The 20,307-nt window shown below is 34.8% G+C and overlaps 1 protein-coding gene across 1 annotated transcript in view; it reads right to left on the bottom strand.

The window, feature by feature from the left end:
* The window catches only part of SCLT1 (sodium channel and clathrin linker 1), a 202,004-nt gene that overhangs the window by 148,371 nt on the left and 33,326 nt on the right, over nucleotides 1-20,307 (bottom strand). The window contains exons 5-7 of the mRNA XM_004389281.2: nucleotides 16,133-16,188; nucleotides 6,779-6,914; nucleotides 614-736 (exon numbers count right to left, since the gene is read on the bottom strand). Of these exons, the coding sequence (XP_004389338.1) occupies nucleotides 614-736; nucleotides 6,779-6,914; nucleotides 16,133-16,188 (315 nt within the window). The remainder of the gene's footprint in view (nucleotides 1-613; nucleotides 737-6,778; nucleotides 6,915-16,132; nucleotides 16,189-20,307) is intronic.

Genomic DNA, 20,307 nt, shown 5'->3' with positions numbered 1-20,307 from the left:
AATAAAGAAGGCAGATTTCCCAATGGAATGGATGGCCTTGTGAGACAGTGAGTTCTTGTCAATAGAGATGTATAGCAAAAGCTAGATGTCTGCTCAACAGAAAGAATACAAAATGACTCTTACTTTGGATAGAAAGAAGTCCGTAATAATCATTCAGATTCTTTCCTATTGTAAAATTGTATTCTGATTTTGTTAGACAAACTTGACATCTATTTAGTGACACCTATTTAAAGGTGTCAACATTTTCATTTTACATAGAATTGTCATACTTGGGCAAGGTTTCTTTACTGGTCATGACCTAATGCACAGTTTTTGTTTGTTTTTGAATCCAAGTTGGAAATCAAACAAAAGTTTTGGAGGTCCATTTGTATATAATAATCCTCACCAATACACACAGCTGCTTCTTCGAACTAAATACAGCTTTTATTGTTAATCACATTCTAGAACCCAATGTAGACTGGGTACTACTTTAATTATCTGTTCAAGAGATTTCTAACCATTAAAGATCTATTTATTTTGATATAAAGAGACTTTGATAATCCTTTACAAAACTGAGTTTCCTCAGAATGTAATTTCTTATAGATATACAAAAAACCATTAAACCCAAGAGTACCTTCTGCTTTTGACTTTCAACTACATGAATCTGGGCCACAGTCATATGTTCCTGGTAAAGTTTCTGCAGTCTATCCAACTCCTGAGAAACAGTTTGCCAGAGTTCCACTGCCTGGGTTTTTTCCTATAAAACAAAGGCATTTTATAACCCATTATTAGCAGGCTACTGCATATTACAAATGGATCATATTATTTTACGGAACATGTTTTTATAAATAAAGTCAAAGAATAAAAATAAAACTTGTGTAAAGATGGTTATAATTTTTGGATGATATGAAAATATATTGGTAATAATTTAGAGAATAAACTTAAAAAGAAAAAAAACTTTACTTTGCAATTGTCTTTTTAATAGAATTTCATGGCCAAATTAAAAGCCTTAAATCAGAAATATACGTTTACATAATTCTCCTTGTTCCATAGGGAGTCCCTAGGTGGTATAAATAGCTAACATAGTTGGCTGCTGTCTTAGTCATCTAGTGCTGCTATAACAGAAATACCACAAGTGGATGACTTTAACAAAGAGAAATTTATTTCTTCACAGTAAAGTAGGCTAAAAGTCCAAATTTAGGGAATCAGCTCCAGGGGAAGGCTTTTTCTCTCTGTTGGCCTTCTCACTGATGTTCCCCTGGACTAGGAGCTTCTCTGCACAGGGACCTCGGGTTCAAAGGACGTGCTCTGTTCCTGGCACTGCTTTCTTGGTGGTATGAAGTCTACCTGTCTCTCTGCTCGCTTCTCTCTTTTATAACCCAAGAGATTGCCTCAAGACACAATCCAATCCTGTAGACTGAGTCCTGCCTCACTAACACAACTGCCACCTATCCTCCCTCATTAACATCATAGAGGCAGGATTTACAATACATGGGAAAATCACACACTCCCAGGAATCATGGCCCAGCCAAATTGATACACACATTTTTGGGGGGACATAATTCAATCCACAACAGCTGCTAACTGAAAGGTTGGAGATTCGAATCCACCAAGAGATGCCTGGAGATCTATTTCCAAAAAACTAGCCATTGAAAACCCTATGGAAAACAGTTCTACTCTGACACACATGGGGTCACCATGAGTCAGAATCAACTTGATGGCAACTAGTTCTTGTTCTACAAAAAGTGTAAGCCTTAGAAATTATTGAAGAAGAAATCCCTCCTCAAGTACAAGACTTTTTTTCTGATTGTAAAAGTAATAAATATTTTTTGTAGAAAATTAGGAAAATACACAAAAATAAGGAAGAAAATAAGATCACCTACAATTTTACACCGTTAATAAATACTATTAATATCTGGATATAATCATCATTATAACTATCAGATATATTCATGTTTATAGATGTGGTTCTGGGGGAGAGCTTCATATTGTTTTCTTTTAACACAGTGGGGAGTGATGTTTGTATTGTACTGTTTTCACTTGACATTTTATAATGAGAGATTTCTCAAGTCATTAATTAGTCTTTTAATACAATTCTCAAAGTGTGATACAAGAAGCTTTAGGGTCCCCAAGACACTTTTAGGGGTCCTTGAAGCCAAAATTATATTCATTATAATGTGAAGACATTATTTGCCTTTTTCACTCTCATCTCACAAGCATTCAGGGGAGTTTTCTAAAGGCTACCTGATGTGTGAGGTTGTCATCGCTCTGATGGCTAATGGAATATGTGCTTATGCTCCTCTTTATTCAAAAAAAAAAAGTGAGTTTTAATTTCTAATAAAATAAATATCAATATATAACTGAAAAAAAACAAAAATGTCTTTAGGATTCTCCATAATTTTTAAGAGTATAAAGGGGTCCTGAAACCAAAAAGGTTGAGAAATGCTAACCTAGGAGGTAGAGACTATTTATTTTTAGAGAAGTGAAGACTGAGGTTCAGGCAACTTGCACAGGGTCCTTCAGGAAGTTGTTGACAAAGCTGGGAAGAAACCTTCCTTTGCTTGTTTCCAAAGTCCAAAATTTTAAATCCCAGGTTAGAGCTAATCTACTCTCCTAGTTTTAGTAAGAAGCAGGTAAGATAGTGCAGTGAAAAGAGAAGCATTTTTGGAAGCATGAGTATATATTTTAAATAAATATATGTATATAAGTTTTAAGTAAACTATTATTAAAATATAACATTCAGAAAAAGCACAAATCATGAATTTTTACCAAGTGTATCCATGTAACCAGGACCCAGTTCAAGAAACAGAACATTATTACTGGCATCCATAAGCCAGATGCCCCTCTTGTGATTTCTTCTGGTTACTACCGTCCCCCTAAACAACCATTGCCCTGACTTCTAACACCATAGACTAGTTTATCCAAAACTTACACAGTTTAAAAAAAATTGTAGTCAAACACAGTATCCAGAGCCAGAAGACTTGGGTTGGATTCCTAATTCCTGGCTGAATGATCCTGTACAATCCACTTTATTTACCTGAGACTCAGTTTCCTTCTCCGTGGAATGGTCAAAAAAATGCCTCATACCACAAAAGGCTGCACTGTCTCCCCAAACCTGCCTGATGACAAGAATCACCTGGACAACCACTGAGAAAAGACAGTAAGAGATTCTCCTAGAGCAGAGGTTCTCTAAGGACTAGCAGCAGCAGCATCACCTCAGAACCTGTCAGATATGCAAATCCCTGAGCCCCATCCAGGTCTAGTGAATCAGAAACATGGCGGGGGAGAGGGAGCAGAAATATGCGTTGCAACAAGCCCTTCAGGTGATTCTGATACACACTCAAATTTGAGAACCACTGTACTAATGCATTATTTTTTAAGTGGTTATAATAATCCACCATTTGAGTAAAACACAATTAAACTGATCCCGTTTTTAGATATTCAAAGTAGTTCTGATTTTTCATTATCATAAATACTACACAATGGTCATAATTATTTATACAGTTACTAAGGACAGGTTACTAGAAATCAAATTACTTGGTCAAAGGATATGAATATTTTTAAGGCTCTTACTGCCTAACTACCCTCCAGAAAGGTTTTTACAAATCATACTACCAGAACAGAACAAAGTATTCTATATTAAAAATATAAGTACTTAATATTGTATTAGTGCTATCAGCTTCCAAAGCAAAACACTTTCACTACATAGTACATTTTGCACCTCAACTTAATTCTTATTTGTCTATCTTTCTGATTAATAAGAATGACATTAAGGATGATAACAGAGGCTGGATGAACCCATGAAACTATTGCCCTGAGATAATCTTTAAACTTTAAATAAAAAATATCCCCTGAAATCTTCTTAAAAGCAAAAAAATTGTTTTAGCTTAACTAGTGAAAAATGTCTGACTTGAGAGCACTGTGCTCTTTCAAGAACTATCTATATGGGATCAAACTGACAACAGCAACTCGAAAGATAAGATAGGAATCTCAGGGGGCAGTGAGTTTATGTTAATTGGGGAGGAACAACCCAGAAAAGGAGGGCAAAAACGTTACACAACTTGAAGACTATAATCAATGTCACTGAACTGGACATGTAGAAACTGTTGAATTGGTCTGTGTTTTGCTGTGTATATTCTCAACAACAACCAAATTAAAAAAAAAAAAAAAAAACAGGTAACATTTACTAACTTACATACGTGCTAGGCATTATGCTAAGTGCTTTATGGGGATTTTGTTTGTTTGTTTAACTACCAAAAGAATTTAATAAAATAAGAACTACTATAATCCCCATTTATGAATGAGGAAGATGTGGCACAAATAAGTTTTCCAAGATCACAGAAATAGAAAGTAGAACGGGGACCAAACTCAAGCAGTTTGACTCCAAAACCCAACACTTAATCACCTTGCTATACCTCCTCCAGAAGCCTGTATGCTCCACGAAAGTAGAAACCAACATTCTTCACTGTATCCTCAACACTTATTGTGGTGCCTGCCATATAATAGGCACCTCATAAATATCTGTGGACTCAGTGAAAATATCTTCAGTTAAGCTTTCTAGGCTTATTATTTGATAAAGTGTAATGTAGTAAAGAATTATCATTTTTCTACTTTAAGTTGTATTTAATTTAGTTTTTATCTGTTCAGTTTGGAGTCATGCAGCTTTCATGCATGACACAAAGGGCTCTCAATCTAGTGATGGATACAATATAAGTGTATGTGTTTTACCAGACTTTTAAAAACAAATTAACACATAAACATTCATTTATAAGTAATAAACAGAACATTTACATTGTTTTATGAATTTCTTAACATTTTATATTATTCATATTTTATAAAATTGTTTAAACTCTAATTCATTTAAAATTTTCTATTTATATACAATGTACATTATAAATTATGCGGGAAAATTTGTTTTTAGTCAATTTTTTTTCCACTGCTCAAACTTGGACCTCACTGAACCTTCTATAAATTACTAATCCGAATGTAGCAAAAAGTAGAACCAACTTCAGAGGCATATGAGACTAAAGATACAGATGGAGAAAGGCAAAGAAAGGAGCAGTAAAGACAGCAGGAGAAGGAGTAGGAAACGAGAGAACCAGAATATACGGTTGTGGGCAATATGTATCGGGGTCAAACACTAATTCTCAATTTGCCATTGTTTTCATATGATCCAATATTCTTTTCAAGAGATTTCAAAGGAGAATATGTGATTAACCACATATCCCTTGTCCTACTCACATATTTTTCTTTGTACTCTAGAAACCTAAATGAAACCAAAGCAGAGAAGTATAGCATAAAAAAGAACAGGTAATTTCCAAGTTTCCATAAAATTCAGCATGCGAAATTATAGCAACTAAAGTAGATAATGGCTATGCTAATAACTGTCTAAGGTGTCCATTTCTCTTTCCAGTGTGGCACTGAAAAGTGACGCAGAAGTCTTGAGAGGAACAGACACAAGGCATTTGGTCTTAACAGAAATAAGAAGGGAATTAAAGTATGAGCTGCACCTCATGAGTCAGTAAATTTTACTTATTATTGCATGACAGTATTTACTAGAGTATAGCCTGTGAGTATAATGTTTGAAAAAAGAAACGCATAAAGGAAGATAAATAATCTACACATGTACAATTACAAAGAAAATGTTAGGTATGTATCATAATCGCAAAGTGCTATATAGAGATGCTTTTTAGAGATGCAGTCTTTTTAGACATGGTCTACTGGCAATCTTTTGCAGGTGTAATAAAAAATACATATTATATCACAGCTTTTGAAAGAGGCATTTAATATCTGGTTAGAAAGACTATGAGTCTAAATTAATATCTATTTACTTATATAGAAAACAATTATAAATCTTTTCGATAACACTAGTCTAGAACAAACAAAAGAACATGCTTTCCTTATTATTTTTTCTGTATTACTTTTTTAAAATTCCTTCCCTTTACAAATTATTTTTAAAAATTCAGTGTTAAATACCTATTCCTTGTAAAGCTAAGTAGAGCCTTTCTGGTTAACCTGAAATGTCAATCTCATAAGAATTCCAAAACCAGATTTCCAAGGAACAACGATAATGACCTTTCACAGACAATTCTAAAATCCAAATTGTAATTCAGAATTTCCAAAACCTATTTATAAATGAGGAAGCTGAGGCACAAAGAGATTTTTCTAAGATCATACAGCAAGAAAGTAGATGAATAAGGATTTAAACTCATACAAGACATGACATACCTGGGCTTTAAAATTATAAATTTTAAATTAAATTTTAATTAAAATCAAATTTCTTTATGTGAACATTCATAAAAAATTAGTGTTGAAAAATAAGATATATATAACATAGCTTCCCAAAGATTTCAATTACTATGAGAGAAGAAAAAAAGGAAAAAAGTATAATTCTAGAAGAACCACTTTAGAAAACTATAATTCTATAATCTTTGAAAACTGAAGAAATACAGTACCAGAAGGAAACACAGAAAAATGTGAAACAAAACAAAACACTCCTGTAAATTTAGCAAGTAGCATAATTGGTGACTTTTTTTTTTCTTTAAAAATTTCCTTGACATAAAAATATTTTTATAAAAAATCAATTAAAATAGATATTTGGCAACTATATTTATAATAAATAATGAGGGTATTTATAACAAGTTTTAATACCTGAGGACAAGACAGTATCAGAAACCTTCTAAACTACAGAAAAGCATCAAGTGTTATCCTGTTATTATCACTCATAAATAATGACTAAGACAGATTTTTAAAAATTCTGTTTTTTCAGGATATAATTTTAAAAATATATGTCAGTCACCTGATTGGCTAGTTGCAATTGTTCTTGAAGGTTCCTGACTGTTTCATCATCTGTATATATATCATTTCCCATCTCTGTGTCAAAGGGAAGGGCCTCCAATTGCTTTTCAACAGCATCTTTTAATTCACCATGTAACCTTTAGAACAAACAGTTAACATAATAATGATAATTTAAATTAATTTCAGTGGCAGTAATTACCATTTCAGAGACAATTAAAAATAAACATTTGGGTCAAAAATCATTTTTTACGCAAAATCACTTTTACGTACACTTTAAATCAAATATTAGAAGTGTTTAATCACCATTAAATACTATGCTATGAAAATAAAAAGATTATATAATAATCTCAGATGCATTAAATTGGTCATAAATAATTAAAAAATAATTTGATTTGTCCTAGGGAGATTTAAATTTTTCAAAAAGGTAAAATTCAGATATTACATACTATTAAATGATAAAACAAGCCATTCAGAGAAATCTGTAGAATATGATAGCAGTTTCAGCTAGTCAATTAAATGAAAATGAGACATTAAATCTTGTAGAATTATTTGTCACTTTCGTCATTGTTTCACAAAACTCAACTGACTTCTTACTAGTTCCAGTTAATAAACAAAGTAGATTAAAATGATCGCTGGTCATGAAACCAAGACTATTAAGGAGCTTTATTTTTCAGCAATTCCTACATAAACTTGACCATAACTATGAAAGTCTTAAGTTCAAAAATAATCTTAACTGTATCCAGCAATTGGTTCCAAACTACGTAGAGTAAAGGAGAATGAAGAACACCAGGGACACAAGGCAAGTATTAGCCCAAGAGACAGAAAGGGCCACATAAACCAAAGATTTCATCAGCCTGAGACCAGAACTAGATGGTGCCTGGCTACCACAATGACCGCCCTGACAGCGAGCACAACAGAGAGTCCCTGACGGAGCAGGAGAAAAGTGGTCTGCAGAACCCAAAATCTAGTAAAAAGACCAGACTTAATGGTTTGACTGAGACTGGAGGGACCCAGGAAGACATGGCCCCCAGACTTCCGTTAGTCCAAAACTAAAACCATTCCCAAGGCCAACTCTTCAGACCAAGATTAGATTGGACTATGGCACATAAAATGATACTCGTGAAGAGTGTGCTTCTTAGCTCAAGTAGATACATGAGACTATATGAGCAACTCCTGTCCATAGGCAAGATAAGAAGGCAGAGAGGGTCAGGAGCTGGCTGAATGGACATGGGAAATCCAGGATGAAAAGGAAGAGTGTGCTGTCACAGTATAGGGAGAGCAAGTAGGGTCACAAAACAATGTATGTATAAATTTTTGTATGAGAGACTAACTTGAATTGTAAACTTTCACTTAAAGCACAACAATAAAAAGAAAAAAAAACAATCTTAAGTTTAAATAAATTACAGATATTTCAATGTTCTGGAACAAATACAAAAAAAAAGCAAAAGAAGTTACAAAAAGATCTAATGAATTGTTTTATTTTAAAATGATACAAACCTAAGAGGAAAAAAAATTTACAATTTAATATCAGAAAAACTCAAAATTACATTATTTAATATAATCATAAAGCAGAAATTATGTATAATAAATACAACTCAAAGGTGAAAATTTCAAATTACATGAATATTAGCTCTTTTCACTATTTCCCTATGTCTCTTACATTATGGTCTGTCTCATTCTGAATTCTGAATTCATTCTGAATAAGTTGAATTCAACTAATTCTCCCTTTAGTTATGTCTCATTTCCATTACTGGATTTTTTCAGTTCTAGAATTTCTAGTTCTCTGCTAAAATTACACTATTGTCTAGTTCATTGAATATAGTTATCTAAAAGTTATCTAAAAGACCAACCTTGTAGATCTGTCTTTATTACATATTATTATTTTTTTTACCATGCTGTCTTCTATCTTCCTATCACTAGTTTTTTTTCTTTTTTTCAATAACAGATATAAACTAGATACTATATGTAAAAAACTAAAGAGACATTTTGAGGCCTTGGATGACGTTATCTTCCTCTAAAAAGACCTTCCTTTTATTTTTTTCAGGTGGCTAGAGGTATTAGCAATCCCTGATTACCTCACGCCAACATCAAGGATTCAGGCAGTTCAGTGCTATGTTTCAGTCCTTTGGAGGACTGGCCTGTTTTTGATCACTCTTATTCCTAGAGTATCCCAACTCAACACATGGAAGTTTGTGGGCCACTCAATCTCAAGCATGATGGGCCCTGAATTTCAAGTTTTATCTCTCTAGAACTGTAAATTTGTTGTTAACTCTGCTCAGTTTTCAACTTTTCTCCACCTCTTTTGGGACAGGGAGATGTATCTAGGAAAAAGTAACCCCAAATGCACACTAATATACCTAGATTTCTTTCTTTTCCTGATCTTTGCCCCATAATTCCTCACTGCCTCCAATTCCTTTGAACAGATTTGATTTTTTAAACTTTTTTGTCAAGATTTTCTAGTTTCTGTCCAGGTTTTCTATTTTTTCTCAGAAGGGTCCAAATTACCTAGTCTGCCAATACTGTAAACAGAATGCTCTAATTAATTTATTTTCAATTAAGTAAAAATGATAAAATGTTCTCAGTACTGCTTTATCTGTATCTCACCAGTTTGATAATGCCGTTCATTTTAAGTTTTTGTTAATTTTAGCTTTCACTTCCTTTTTTCCTTAGGGGTTATTTGAAAATGTAGTTGAAAGAAATTTTTTATGCCTGTCTTATTACAAGCATACAATGTGTTTGTAATTGACTCGATGGCAATTCGTTTCTAAATACTGATTAAATGAATTTTATCTGATTTTCCAAAGTTAGCAGCAGGATAATTAAGAGAATAAAACCATTTAAGCACCCCAAAGTTTAAGGAGCCTACTCTATGGCACACAACAACAACGTTTTCTAAGTATTTATTTTTTATATACAATAAACAAATCTTGAAAATTATATATTAATAATTCAGTTAAGTTCAACAAATATTTAAAGAGATATTACATGCAAAAGAGTGAGACAGTTCTGGTTCTACTGGTATATATCCAAATATGTAAGTTAAAATATAAGAGAAAAAAAAAACATGCTGCCGTTGAGTAGATGCTGGCTCACAGCAATACTACAGGACAGACCAGAACTGCCCCATAGGGTTTCCAAGAAACGGCTGGCTGGTGGATTCAAACTGCTGACCTTTTGGTTAGCAGCCATAGCTCTTAACCACTGTGCCACCAGGGCTCCAAAAATATAAGAGCCATGGGAAAATAAAAAAGAGCTCTATCATATTTGATTCGCTTGACAGCAAAAGGAGAAATCATATAAAGCTTCATGGAGGTAAACAGTGTTATCTTGATTATTATTAACATTAGTAGCACCACACTTCTCTGTATAGCTGCTCTTTCTGCTGTCACAGTTAATTAGCTGACTTCTGTTTTCTAGTGTTAACTCTGGAAAAAGTCAGTTTTAATGGTTTAGCTAATGCAGAGCTCTTTTGCTTAGAGTCCTGGTACTTCTGTCATAATGAGGAAGCAGGACAATCAGAACGTAGCTATACCAAATGCTTGTTCCAGGGTCACACCCCTTTAGCTGAGATCCTGGGATCATTAGCAAGTTATTGCCAGAGCTGTTGCCTGCAAGAGTACCCCGCCTTAGCTCCACAGAAGCTGCTGCTGGAACAGTTGGCTCTAGGGCCACACTACACTTGTTAGAGTCTTCTCCTCAATAGACGCCTCATGCACTGCCTCTCCCTCTACTTAGCTCCCAATTCAAGTCTCTTACAAGTGCATATCATTGGCAAAGCCTAATTCATATCCTGAACTAGTTTTTAACTTTTCCAGGCTCTGCAGTACAGGAAGGCATACTAAAAGAAAGTTGGAACAGATGTTAGAGCAATCTACCATACCTGCCACAACCTGTTATTATAATTGCATAATTAAATTAAATATCACCCAAAGTGATAAAATCTAAATAAAAAGTTAGCTTGTCTATGAAGCTTAAACTGAATTCGAAAGGCTCAATAAAGCTTAGCTGTTTAATAACTGTTATTGAGTTAACCCACAGGGTCTCATAGGTGAGCACTGGTGGCACAGTGGTTGAGCGCTCGGCTGCTAACCAAAGGTTGGCAGTACAAACCAACCAAAAAATTAAAGAATAAAAGTGTATTTATATAAAGTCAAAGATAAATATTTTTAAAGAACATATATTCTCCATTTTAACTGACTCCTTCAATCAGTAGACCAACTACTAATCTAGACGGTAAGAGAGCTTTTACTATGTCTTATGCCAGGTACTCCCACAGGTCTGTCAGTTTGTTGTACTGTGGTGGCTTGAGTGTTGCTATGATGCTAGCAGCTATGCCACCGGTATTTCAAATATCAGCACGGTCACCCACAGTGGACAAGTTTCAGCTGAGCTTCCAGACTAAGACAAACTAAGAAGGACCTGGTGATCTACTTCTGAAAAAAAAAAGCCAGTGAAAACCTTATGAATAGCAGCAGAACATTGTCTGATACAGTGCCAGAAGATGACCCCTCAGGTTGGAAGGCACTCAAAAGATGACTGAGGAAGAGCTACCACCTCAAAGTAGAGTCGACCTTAATGATGTGGATGGAGTCAAGCTTTCAGGACCTTCATTTGCTGATGTGGCACGACTCAAAATGAGAAGAAACAGCTGAAAACATCCATGAATATTAGGAACGTGGAATATATGAAGTATGAATCTAGGAAAATTAGAAATCATCAAAAATGAAAGGAAACACTTAAACATTGGTATCCTAGGCATTAGTGAGCTGAAATGGACTGGTATTGGCCATTTTGAATTGGACAATCATATAGTCTACTATGCTGGGAATGACAAATTGAAGAGGAATGGCGTGCATTCACTGTCAAAAAGAACATTTCAAGATCTACCCTGAAGTACAACGCTGTCAGTGATAGGAAAACATCTATACACCTACAAGGATAATCAGTTAATATGACTACTATTCAAATTTATGTACCAGCCACTAAGGCCAAAGATGAAGAAATGGAAGAAATTGATCAAACATGCAATAAAGATGCATTAATAATTACTGGTGACGGGAATGCGAAAGTTGGAAAGAAAGAAAGAAGGATCGGTAGTTGGAAAATATGGCCTTGGTGATAGAAATGATGCTGGAGGTCACATGATAGAATTTTGCAAGACCAATGACTTCTTCATTGCAAGTAGCTTTTTTCAACAACATAAATGGTGACTATACACTTGGACCTCTACGCACAGAATACACAGGAATCGAATGGACTACATCTGTGGAAAGAGACGATGGAAAAAGCTCAATATCATCATCAGTCAGAACAAGGCCAGAGGCCAACTGTGGAATAGATCATCAATTGCTCATATGTAACTTCAAGTTGAAGCTGAAGAAAATTAGAACAAGTCCACGAGAGCCAAAGTACGACCTTGAGTATGTTCCACCTGAATTTACAGATCATTTCAAGAACAGATTTGACACACTGAACACTAATGAACTAAGACCAGACGAGTTGTGGAATGAAATCAAGGACATCATACAGGAAGAAAGCAAGAGGTCATTAAAAAGATGGAAAGAAAGAAAACATCAAAATGGATGTCAGAAGAGCCTCTGAAACTTACTCTGGAATGTCAAGTAGCTAAAACCAATGGAAGAAATGATGAAGTAAAAGAGCTGAAAAGAAGATTTCAAAGGGTGGCTTGAAAAGACAAAGTAAAGTATCATAATGACATGTGGAAAGACCTGGAGTTAGAAAACCAAAAGGGAAGAACATGCTTGGCATTTCTCAAGCTGAAAGAAATGAAGAAAACATTCAAGCCTCGAGTTGCAATACTGAAGTATTCTATGGGCAAAATATTGAACAATGCAGGAAGCATCAGAAGATGGAAGGAATACACAGAGTCACTATACCAAAAAGAATTAGTTGATGTTCAACCATTTCAGGAGGTAGCATATGATCAAGAACCCATGGTACTGAAGTAAGAAATCCAGGCTGCACTGAAGACACTGTCAACAAACAAGGCTCCAGGAATTAACTGAATACAAATTGACGTTTCAACAAAAGGATGCAGCGCTGGAAGTGCTCACTCGTCTATGCCAAGAAATGTAGAACAGTTACATGGTCAATTGACTAGAAGAGATTAAAATTTGTTCCTATTCCACAGAAAGATGATCCAACAGTATGCAGAAACTATTGAACAATAACATTAATATCACACACAAGTAAAATTTTGCTGAAGATTATTCAAAAGTAGTTGCAGCAGTACATTGACAAGGAACTGCCAAAAATTCCAGCCAGATTTAGAAGAGGACATGGAACCAGGGATATCATTGCTGATTTCAGATGGATCCTGGCTGAAAGCACAGAATACCAGAAAGATGTTTACCTGTGTTTTACTGACTATGCAAAGGTGTTCAACTGTGTGAATTATAAAAAATTACGTATAACATTGTAAAGAATGGGAATTCCCGAACACTTAATTGTGCTCATGAGGAACCTGTATACAGACCAAGAGGCAGTTGTTCAAACAGAACAATGGGATACTGCGTGGTTTAAAGTCAGGAAAGGTGTGTGTCAGGGTTGTATCCTTTCACCATACTTATTCAATCTGTATGCTGAGCAAATAATCCAATAAGCTGGACTCTATGAAGAAGAACGTGGCATCAGGATTGGAGAAAGACTCGTTAGCAACCTGCATTATGCAGATGACACAACCTTACTTGCTGAAAACAGAGGACTTGAAGCACTTACTGATGAAGATCCAAGACTATAGCCTTCGGTATGAGTTACACCTCAACATAAAGAAAACAAAAATTCTCACAACTGGACCAATAAGCAACATCATGATAAACAGAGAAAATATTTACGTTGTCAAGGATTTCATTCTACTTGGATCCACAATCAACACCCCTGGAAGCAACAGTCAGAAACTCAAATGATGCATTGCATTGGGCAAAGCAAATATGTCACTTTAAGGACTAAGGTGTGTCTGAACCAAGCCATGGTATTTTCAATCATCTCATATGCATGTGAAAGCTGGACAATGAATAAAAAAGACTGAAGAAGAATTGATGCCTTTGGATTATGATATTTGTGAAGAATATCGAATATACCATAGACTGTCAGGAGAACGAACAAATCTGTCTTGGAAGTAGTCTGGCAAAATGCTCCTTAGAAGCAAGGATGGTGAGACTACGTCTTGCATACTTTGGACAAGTTATCAGGAGGGATCAGTCCCTGGAGAAGGACATCATGCTTGGTAAAATAGAGGCTCAGCAAAAAAGAGGAAAACCTCAATGAGACGGATTGACACAGTGGCTGCAACAATGGGCTCAAGCATAGCAATGATTGTGAGGATGGCACAGGACTGGGCAGTATTTTGTTCTGTTGTACAGAGGATCGCTAGGAGTTGGAATTGACTCAATGGCACCTAACGGCATAGCAGCAACATGCCAGGTACAATGTGAGCATCACAAAAAGAAACAGTGTTCTCAACCTCTTAGTATTAACTACTCAACTGGAGAACAGATATTCCTGATGATCAAACATACCACACTCTGGGAAAAGATATTTGAAACACCTAACACCTAGCATGTTGAATGGGCCATTGGTGCTCAATATTCATTGCTGCCACTTTCCATATTCCTGCCTTCATCATAGCAGCTGAAAGTGTAAAAGTAGATTTTCCAGATGTTCTTGCAGCTGGAGTTCTGGATGAAATTAAAGTTTCACCAATGAGAGGTACTTGAGGGAGATGTAGTAGGCAGAAGTAAGGCTGAGGCCATTTTTCTGTTGGTATGGCAGTTGACAAGCAAAACTGGATAGACATGAGTGTCTCTTGTAGTTATACCCTACACCCCACTTTCCAGTGTCAAGTTTCAGCTTCATGGAAATGATGCTGCAGTGGTGGCAACAGAGGTAGTGGAAGCAGCATAAATTCCTGACCTCAGGATTTCTAAGGTGTGATCCTGAAGCCAATAATCTAGTAGCATTTAAGTGTAAGTGAATTAAACCACTTCCTGTTGGAAATTTCTAGAATGATTACTGTTTACTGCATTGACACTGACTAGTACAACCAACAAATATTCAGAATACAGATTATATAAAGTACCTTCACAATTTGATAAGGAAAACATAAACTAACAAATAGAAAAATGGGGAAAAGAAATGAAAAGCATTTTATAGAAAAAGAAAACAACTTGGGTAAATAAGTATCTGAAAAATGGTCGAACACATTAGTATTCAGGAAAGTGCAAATTAAAATAACAATGAAAAACCATCTAACACTCAGATCGATAAAACTTAGGAAGTCTGATAAGAACAAGTGTTTATAAAAGATGTGGCTCAATAACAACTCATAAAAAGCACTGGTGAGACTATAAACTGATATAACCACTGTGAAAATTAATTTGGCATTAAATTGCAAAACTGAATATTCATATAAACTATGACCCAGCAATTTCATCTACCGAAAATTCTTGTACTTGTACATGATGCTGAGTGAAAAAGCAAGTAATAGAAGCCTATATATAGGATGATACCATTTTTATTATTTTTTGCATATTAAAATACGCAAGATTAAACAAGTTATTATTTGGGAATATACATACCCATGAAAAATCAAAAAGCAAGGGAAGGATAAACACAAAATTTAATATAGTATTTACCCCTGGCTCAGTAAAAATAAGGATGGAATAGGGGAAGAAAAATGGATATATATACCTGTATAGGTAACACTTCAGCTCTTAAGCTGGATGGTGAGTTGACAGGTTTTCATTTTTATCAGTATGCTTCATAATATATATATATAATATACTATATAATATATATATAATATATATATATTATATACTATACTACCAAAGATTTCTAATACAGTGAAACCTGTGAAAGCTGGAACTCGATGGGACTGCCTTGTTTTTCTGGGCCTCACAAGTTTTCCACATTTGACAGGGTGCAGTCACCACTTTTCTATCACTATATAGTGGAAAATATTTGAGATTTCCTTCTCTGACAGTTTTCTGCTTTACACAGGTTCCAGCTTTCACAGGTTTTACTATACTTAAAAAGTGCTTGTTATGTACCGTGTTCCAAGCACTTACTCTATCCCTTACAAACAATCCTATGAAATAAGTTCTGTTATTATTTTCAGTTTATAGATAAGGAAACTAAAGCCCAAAGAGGTTATGTAGCTTGTCCAAGGTCACACAGCTATTAAGGAATGGAGCCAGGAATCAAACTGAAAATCAGGCCCCAGAGGCCACACTCTTAACCAGTATACTATATGTATAACAAAATATATAAATAACAAGAAATAACAGATACCTAAGATAATAACAAAAAAAGAACCAATAGCTAATTGATCTACCTTTCATTTTCCTTGATGACATTCTCAAGCTGTAGTTTCATCTCACCCATCTGTTTCTGAAAGAATAAAATATGGTTGTAGTGATAAATTTTCCAGACAATTAGGTTTCCATTAAATAGTACATTTACATGCAAGCAATCAGATTTATGACACTAGTCTACTGATAAGAAAGAATTATTCTTTATTTCTAACAAGCAATATCAATTGTGGATATTTTAATGAAATATGGAACACGATAAGACATTCATTTTGAACATAATATAAATAAAATATTTTATACAACACATTGAGAAATATTTATGTTATTCCAATGATTTATAGATTTTGAAAAACGGATAAAAGATATACCTCAGTATGTCACTGTAACAAACACCAGAAGATCTATACCTTAAATTATATCTTAATTAATTCATCTTAGTTTAGGTGAAGCCCATATGAGCACTTGCATTTTTCTAGTATTTCAAAAGATAAAATGTTAATAGCAAAAAAGAAAACAGAGGCTTCCTTTAGTAGTCATTCTTTCAGTCTCTGATTCACCACCTTTATTAAATATCTAAACTCTCCGCACTATACAAGACTGCCATGGTAAACACAGACGGTCACTATCTTCAAACATATACTTTAGTAGGAAGAGTGGTAAAAATCGCTAACTAAAATAGAAAAAAATAAAATACATACTGTAAAGGGAATGAAATAAAGGTATGATGAATTCTCTCTGATGGGATCAAGTGGTTGTTAGGTTTTCCAAAGGACAAGAAGGGCATTCAAACAGGGAGAAATATGGGCAAAAACAAAGGAGTAAAAAGTATTGGGTAACACAGGCATAGCAGTCCTCTCTCAATAAAAGTGAATGGGTAGAATGGAGGTCAGGAAGAAGGTCGTGTGAAAATCACACTTAAAGCAAAACTGCAATCAACTCAGGATATGTCCATTAGTCTTGACTGGGCACTGTAGACTAAATGAGAGAAGCCAAGCCCGAAGGGAACCTGGCAAGGGAAGGATGGACAAGGCAGTGTTCCAAGTCCTTCTCTCCCCATTTCCAGCAGAGATGCTCAATGCAGCTTGGTCCAGGAAATCAGTAAGAGCCAATTCTAACTACAAATTGGCTTGACAGATGAACCACTCCCAGGACCCTGCTGCGTATGAATCACAACTAATCCAAAAGAATTAATTCACTACCAGGTAATTGAGAATTGACCATATGAGGAGTGACGCAGCGAGAGATAAAACTGGAAAGGCAGGTGAAGGTCATGAATTCCATGGTAACTAAGAGGTTTGGATTTTATTGCAGCAATTATCCCCACTTTATACACTTTTTAAAACTGATCTTTAAATGTTTCAAAAATGTGGGTGTGCACTGAAAAGTATTTATTATTACTCAAATAATCATGTAGGATACATATGCATTAGTTAGGTTTAAAGGTTCATCATTAGAGTCGTATTAAAAATTCCTTACTATAAAATATTTAATAGTTGGAAGGAAATAAAATTTCAGTAGTATCTCACATCATAAAAATTTCCCCTACTACTTACATCTTCTAGCAGGAAATCTTTCATATAGAGAATTACAACTGCACTTTTCTTGCTATCAAGATACACTTTTTTTAACTGTGTCAATAAGATAAGTTTTCAGAACTAGTCTATTAATCATTAATACCTATGTAAGCAACTTTTCTTAGAAGTAGCTGTCATCATCTTTTCTCTCTCTAAAAGAAGAAGCAACTTTTCCTATCATAGACTCTTGGGTTTTCTTCAACAGTTTCTTAGCCTCTTAAAATTATTTCAATAACCACCCTTAGGTGGTGGACAATGTCAAATGAATAATGAAGTTAAATATCTTAGAAAAATAGCTGATGAAACAGACAAATGAATCAGATTATAAAAAAAATAGTTTAATTTTAATATAAATAACTATTATACCTTATAACAATCAAATCACATAATATATCATTGTAGTAATTCATAAAAAGTGAATTGAGCAGAAACTTTAGACTCACTAGTCTTAAAAATAAGAGCAAAATGTCATTTCTGCATGACAACACTTTCTGTCATGCTTTGTCCATTGAAAGACATTACTATAGTTGGCTCAAATGTAAATGACCATAGGCTCAAAAGCACACAGTAAAGACTGTGAAAAGATTTAATTAATCTATGATAAAGCAGAAGCTACACTTTAAAGAGATGTTTGTTTTTTAATTGGGTCAGGATCACTTTATAAGTTTATATATTAGACGGATAACTGTAGAAATGAAAGTATACATCATTTCAGATGCAACAGAAGAACCTAACTTTATTTTTAGAGAGTTGTAAGCACTCCATGCTTTTTTTAAATAAAGCTACACAGTCCATTAATTTATAAATAGAAGTTTGTTAAGCTAGATCTAATAATCTTGTTCTATAAACTCTGGCATTTATTTATTTATCAAATATTTGAGGGCTAGACTTAAAAGTATACTTTAGCATCTCTTCCTTGTCCATGTATTAAAAGTAAAGAAAAAATAGGGCCCAAAGGGGTCTGCCTATCCACAGCCAAATTCTGAGGAAATCAGTCTCAAAGAGTTGTTTTTACATAAAGTTGTTATATTTTCTTCCATTTGCATTAAATTAGGTTGACCCTGATACTGTTGCCATAACTGACTTGGTGCAGGGATTGGTATCTGAGCCAAATAAAATCATGAGTGTATTCGAGCACTATGAAAGAGGTCATCACCTCCTGGAGGGTTTAGCTTTAGAAACACAACTTCTATCTAAGAAACGCTTCTATTGTATGGTCATTCAGTATCATTAGAAAGGTTAAAATTTGGAGAGAAGCATTTAAAAGATGTTTTCAAATCAAAGAAATACATCTTAAGTATTAGGTATACTCTAAAAATGCAACTGAAACTCATGTTGTATACTGAACAATGTTGTGCTATTATTCTAGTTCTTTACAAGCCTGCTATACATCCTAGTCTTAGAAGCCCTGGAACCCAGGGTGATAATCTATCTGTACAGACAGCATCCTCAGTTTCTTCACTCTCTTAAAATGAAGCCTCATTACTAAGAGGATTTTAGAAAAAAGCTGCCACAACTTAAGCCTATACAGGAGTCCCTGACTTAACAACGTATTAGAGTTATGATGACCTGCACTTACAACTGTTTTTTTTTTTTTTTTTTTTGGTGTATCTTATAGTTAATAGTATGTACTACATCCAATGTTGCATCACGTAATTTGCTGATGTGATCATTACTGTAAATTTATATGTAACGTTTCCAACCCCCAAAGACAAAGATTGGATTTATAAAGATATTGATAATGAAAGGCAATAATAATAAAAATAAAAAATGAGGTATTCGACTTATGTGAAAACTGACTTAAGACAGAGTTGTTGGAACGGAACCCCATCGTAAGTCAGGGACTATCTGTGTTACAAGTAGACCAATAGTATCTAAAATCTGACAGACACAACATTTGAAATCAGGAAAAAATACATTCTGTGAATAGCGGGAAATGCAGGTAGAATAGGAGAAAGGCCTAAAAGGATGTGAGATAGTTATAGATCTTCCTGGGTGTGGGGTATAAACAAACAATAATAACATTCAGAGATGCTTCTAAGGATTACCAAAAGGCCGGAATTTACATACACAACAGTGATGGGTGATGGTTAATTTTATGTGTCAGCTTGGCTAGGCTGTGATTCTCAGTAGTTTGGCCAGAAACTGGACTGGCTGTTATTCTTCAACCTAATATAACCTAACATAACACATTCACCTTCCATGATGTGATCTAATGTGATCAACCAATCAGTTGAAAGGGGAGTTTCCTTGGGGGTGTAGTCTGCCTCCAGAATATAAACGGATATTCTGGCATAACGCTCATTCTCTCTCTCTCTCTCTGTCGCTTGAGCCTGCATTCTTCTCATTGCCTTGCCTCCAGAACTTGGGATGTTAGCCTGCAGATTTCTCTGGCCTACTGCCTGATCTGTAGATTTTGGATTTGCCAGCCTCCTGCAATCCTGTAAGCCAGTGGAGCTCTTCACCTGCCAACTGACCTATAGATTTTGGACTTATCAGCCCTCACAATTGAGTGAGCCATTTCCTTGAAGTATATCTTTCTATTTAGATGTGTGTGTGTGTGTGTGTATGTGTGTGTGTATGTGTGTGTGTGTGTGTGTGTGTGTGTGTGTGTGTGTGTG

This window comes from Trichechus manatus, unplaced genomic scaffold (assembly GCF_000243295.1).
Source record: "Trichechus manatus latirostris isolate Lorelei unplaced genomic scaffold, TriManLat1.0 scaffold00239, whole genome shotgun sequence".
In the NCBI taxonomy this organism is placed as follows: domain Eukaryota; kingdom Metazoa; phylum Chordata; class Mammalia; order Sirenia; family Trichechidae; genus Trichechus; species Trichechus manatus.
This window is presented reverse-complemented; position numbering and strand designations above follow the sequence as displayed.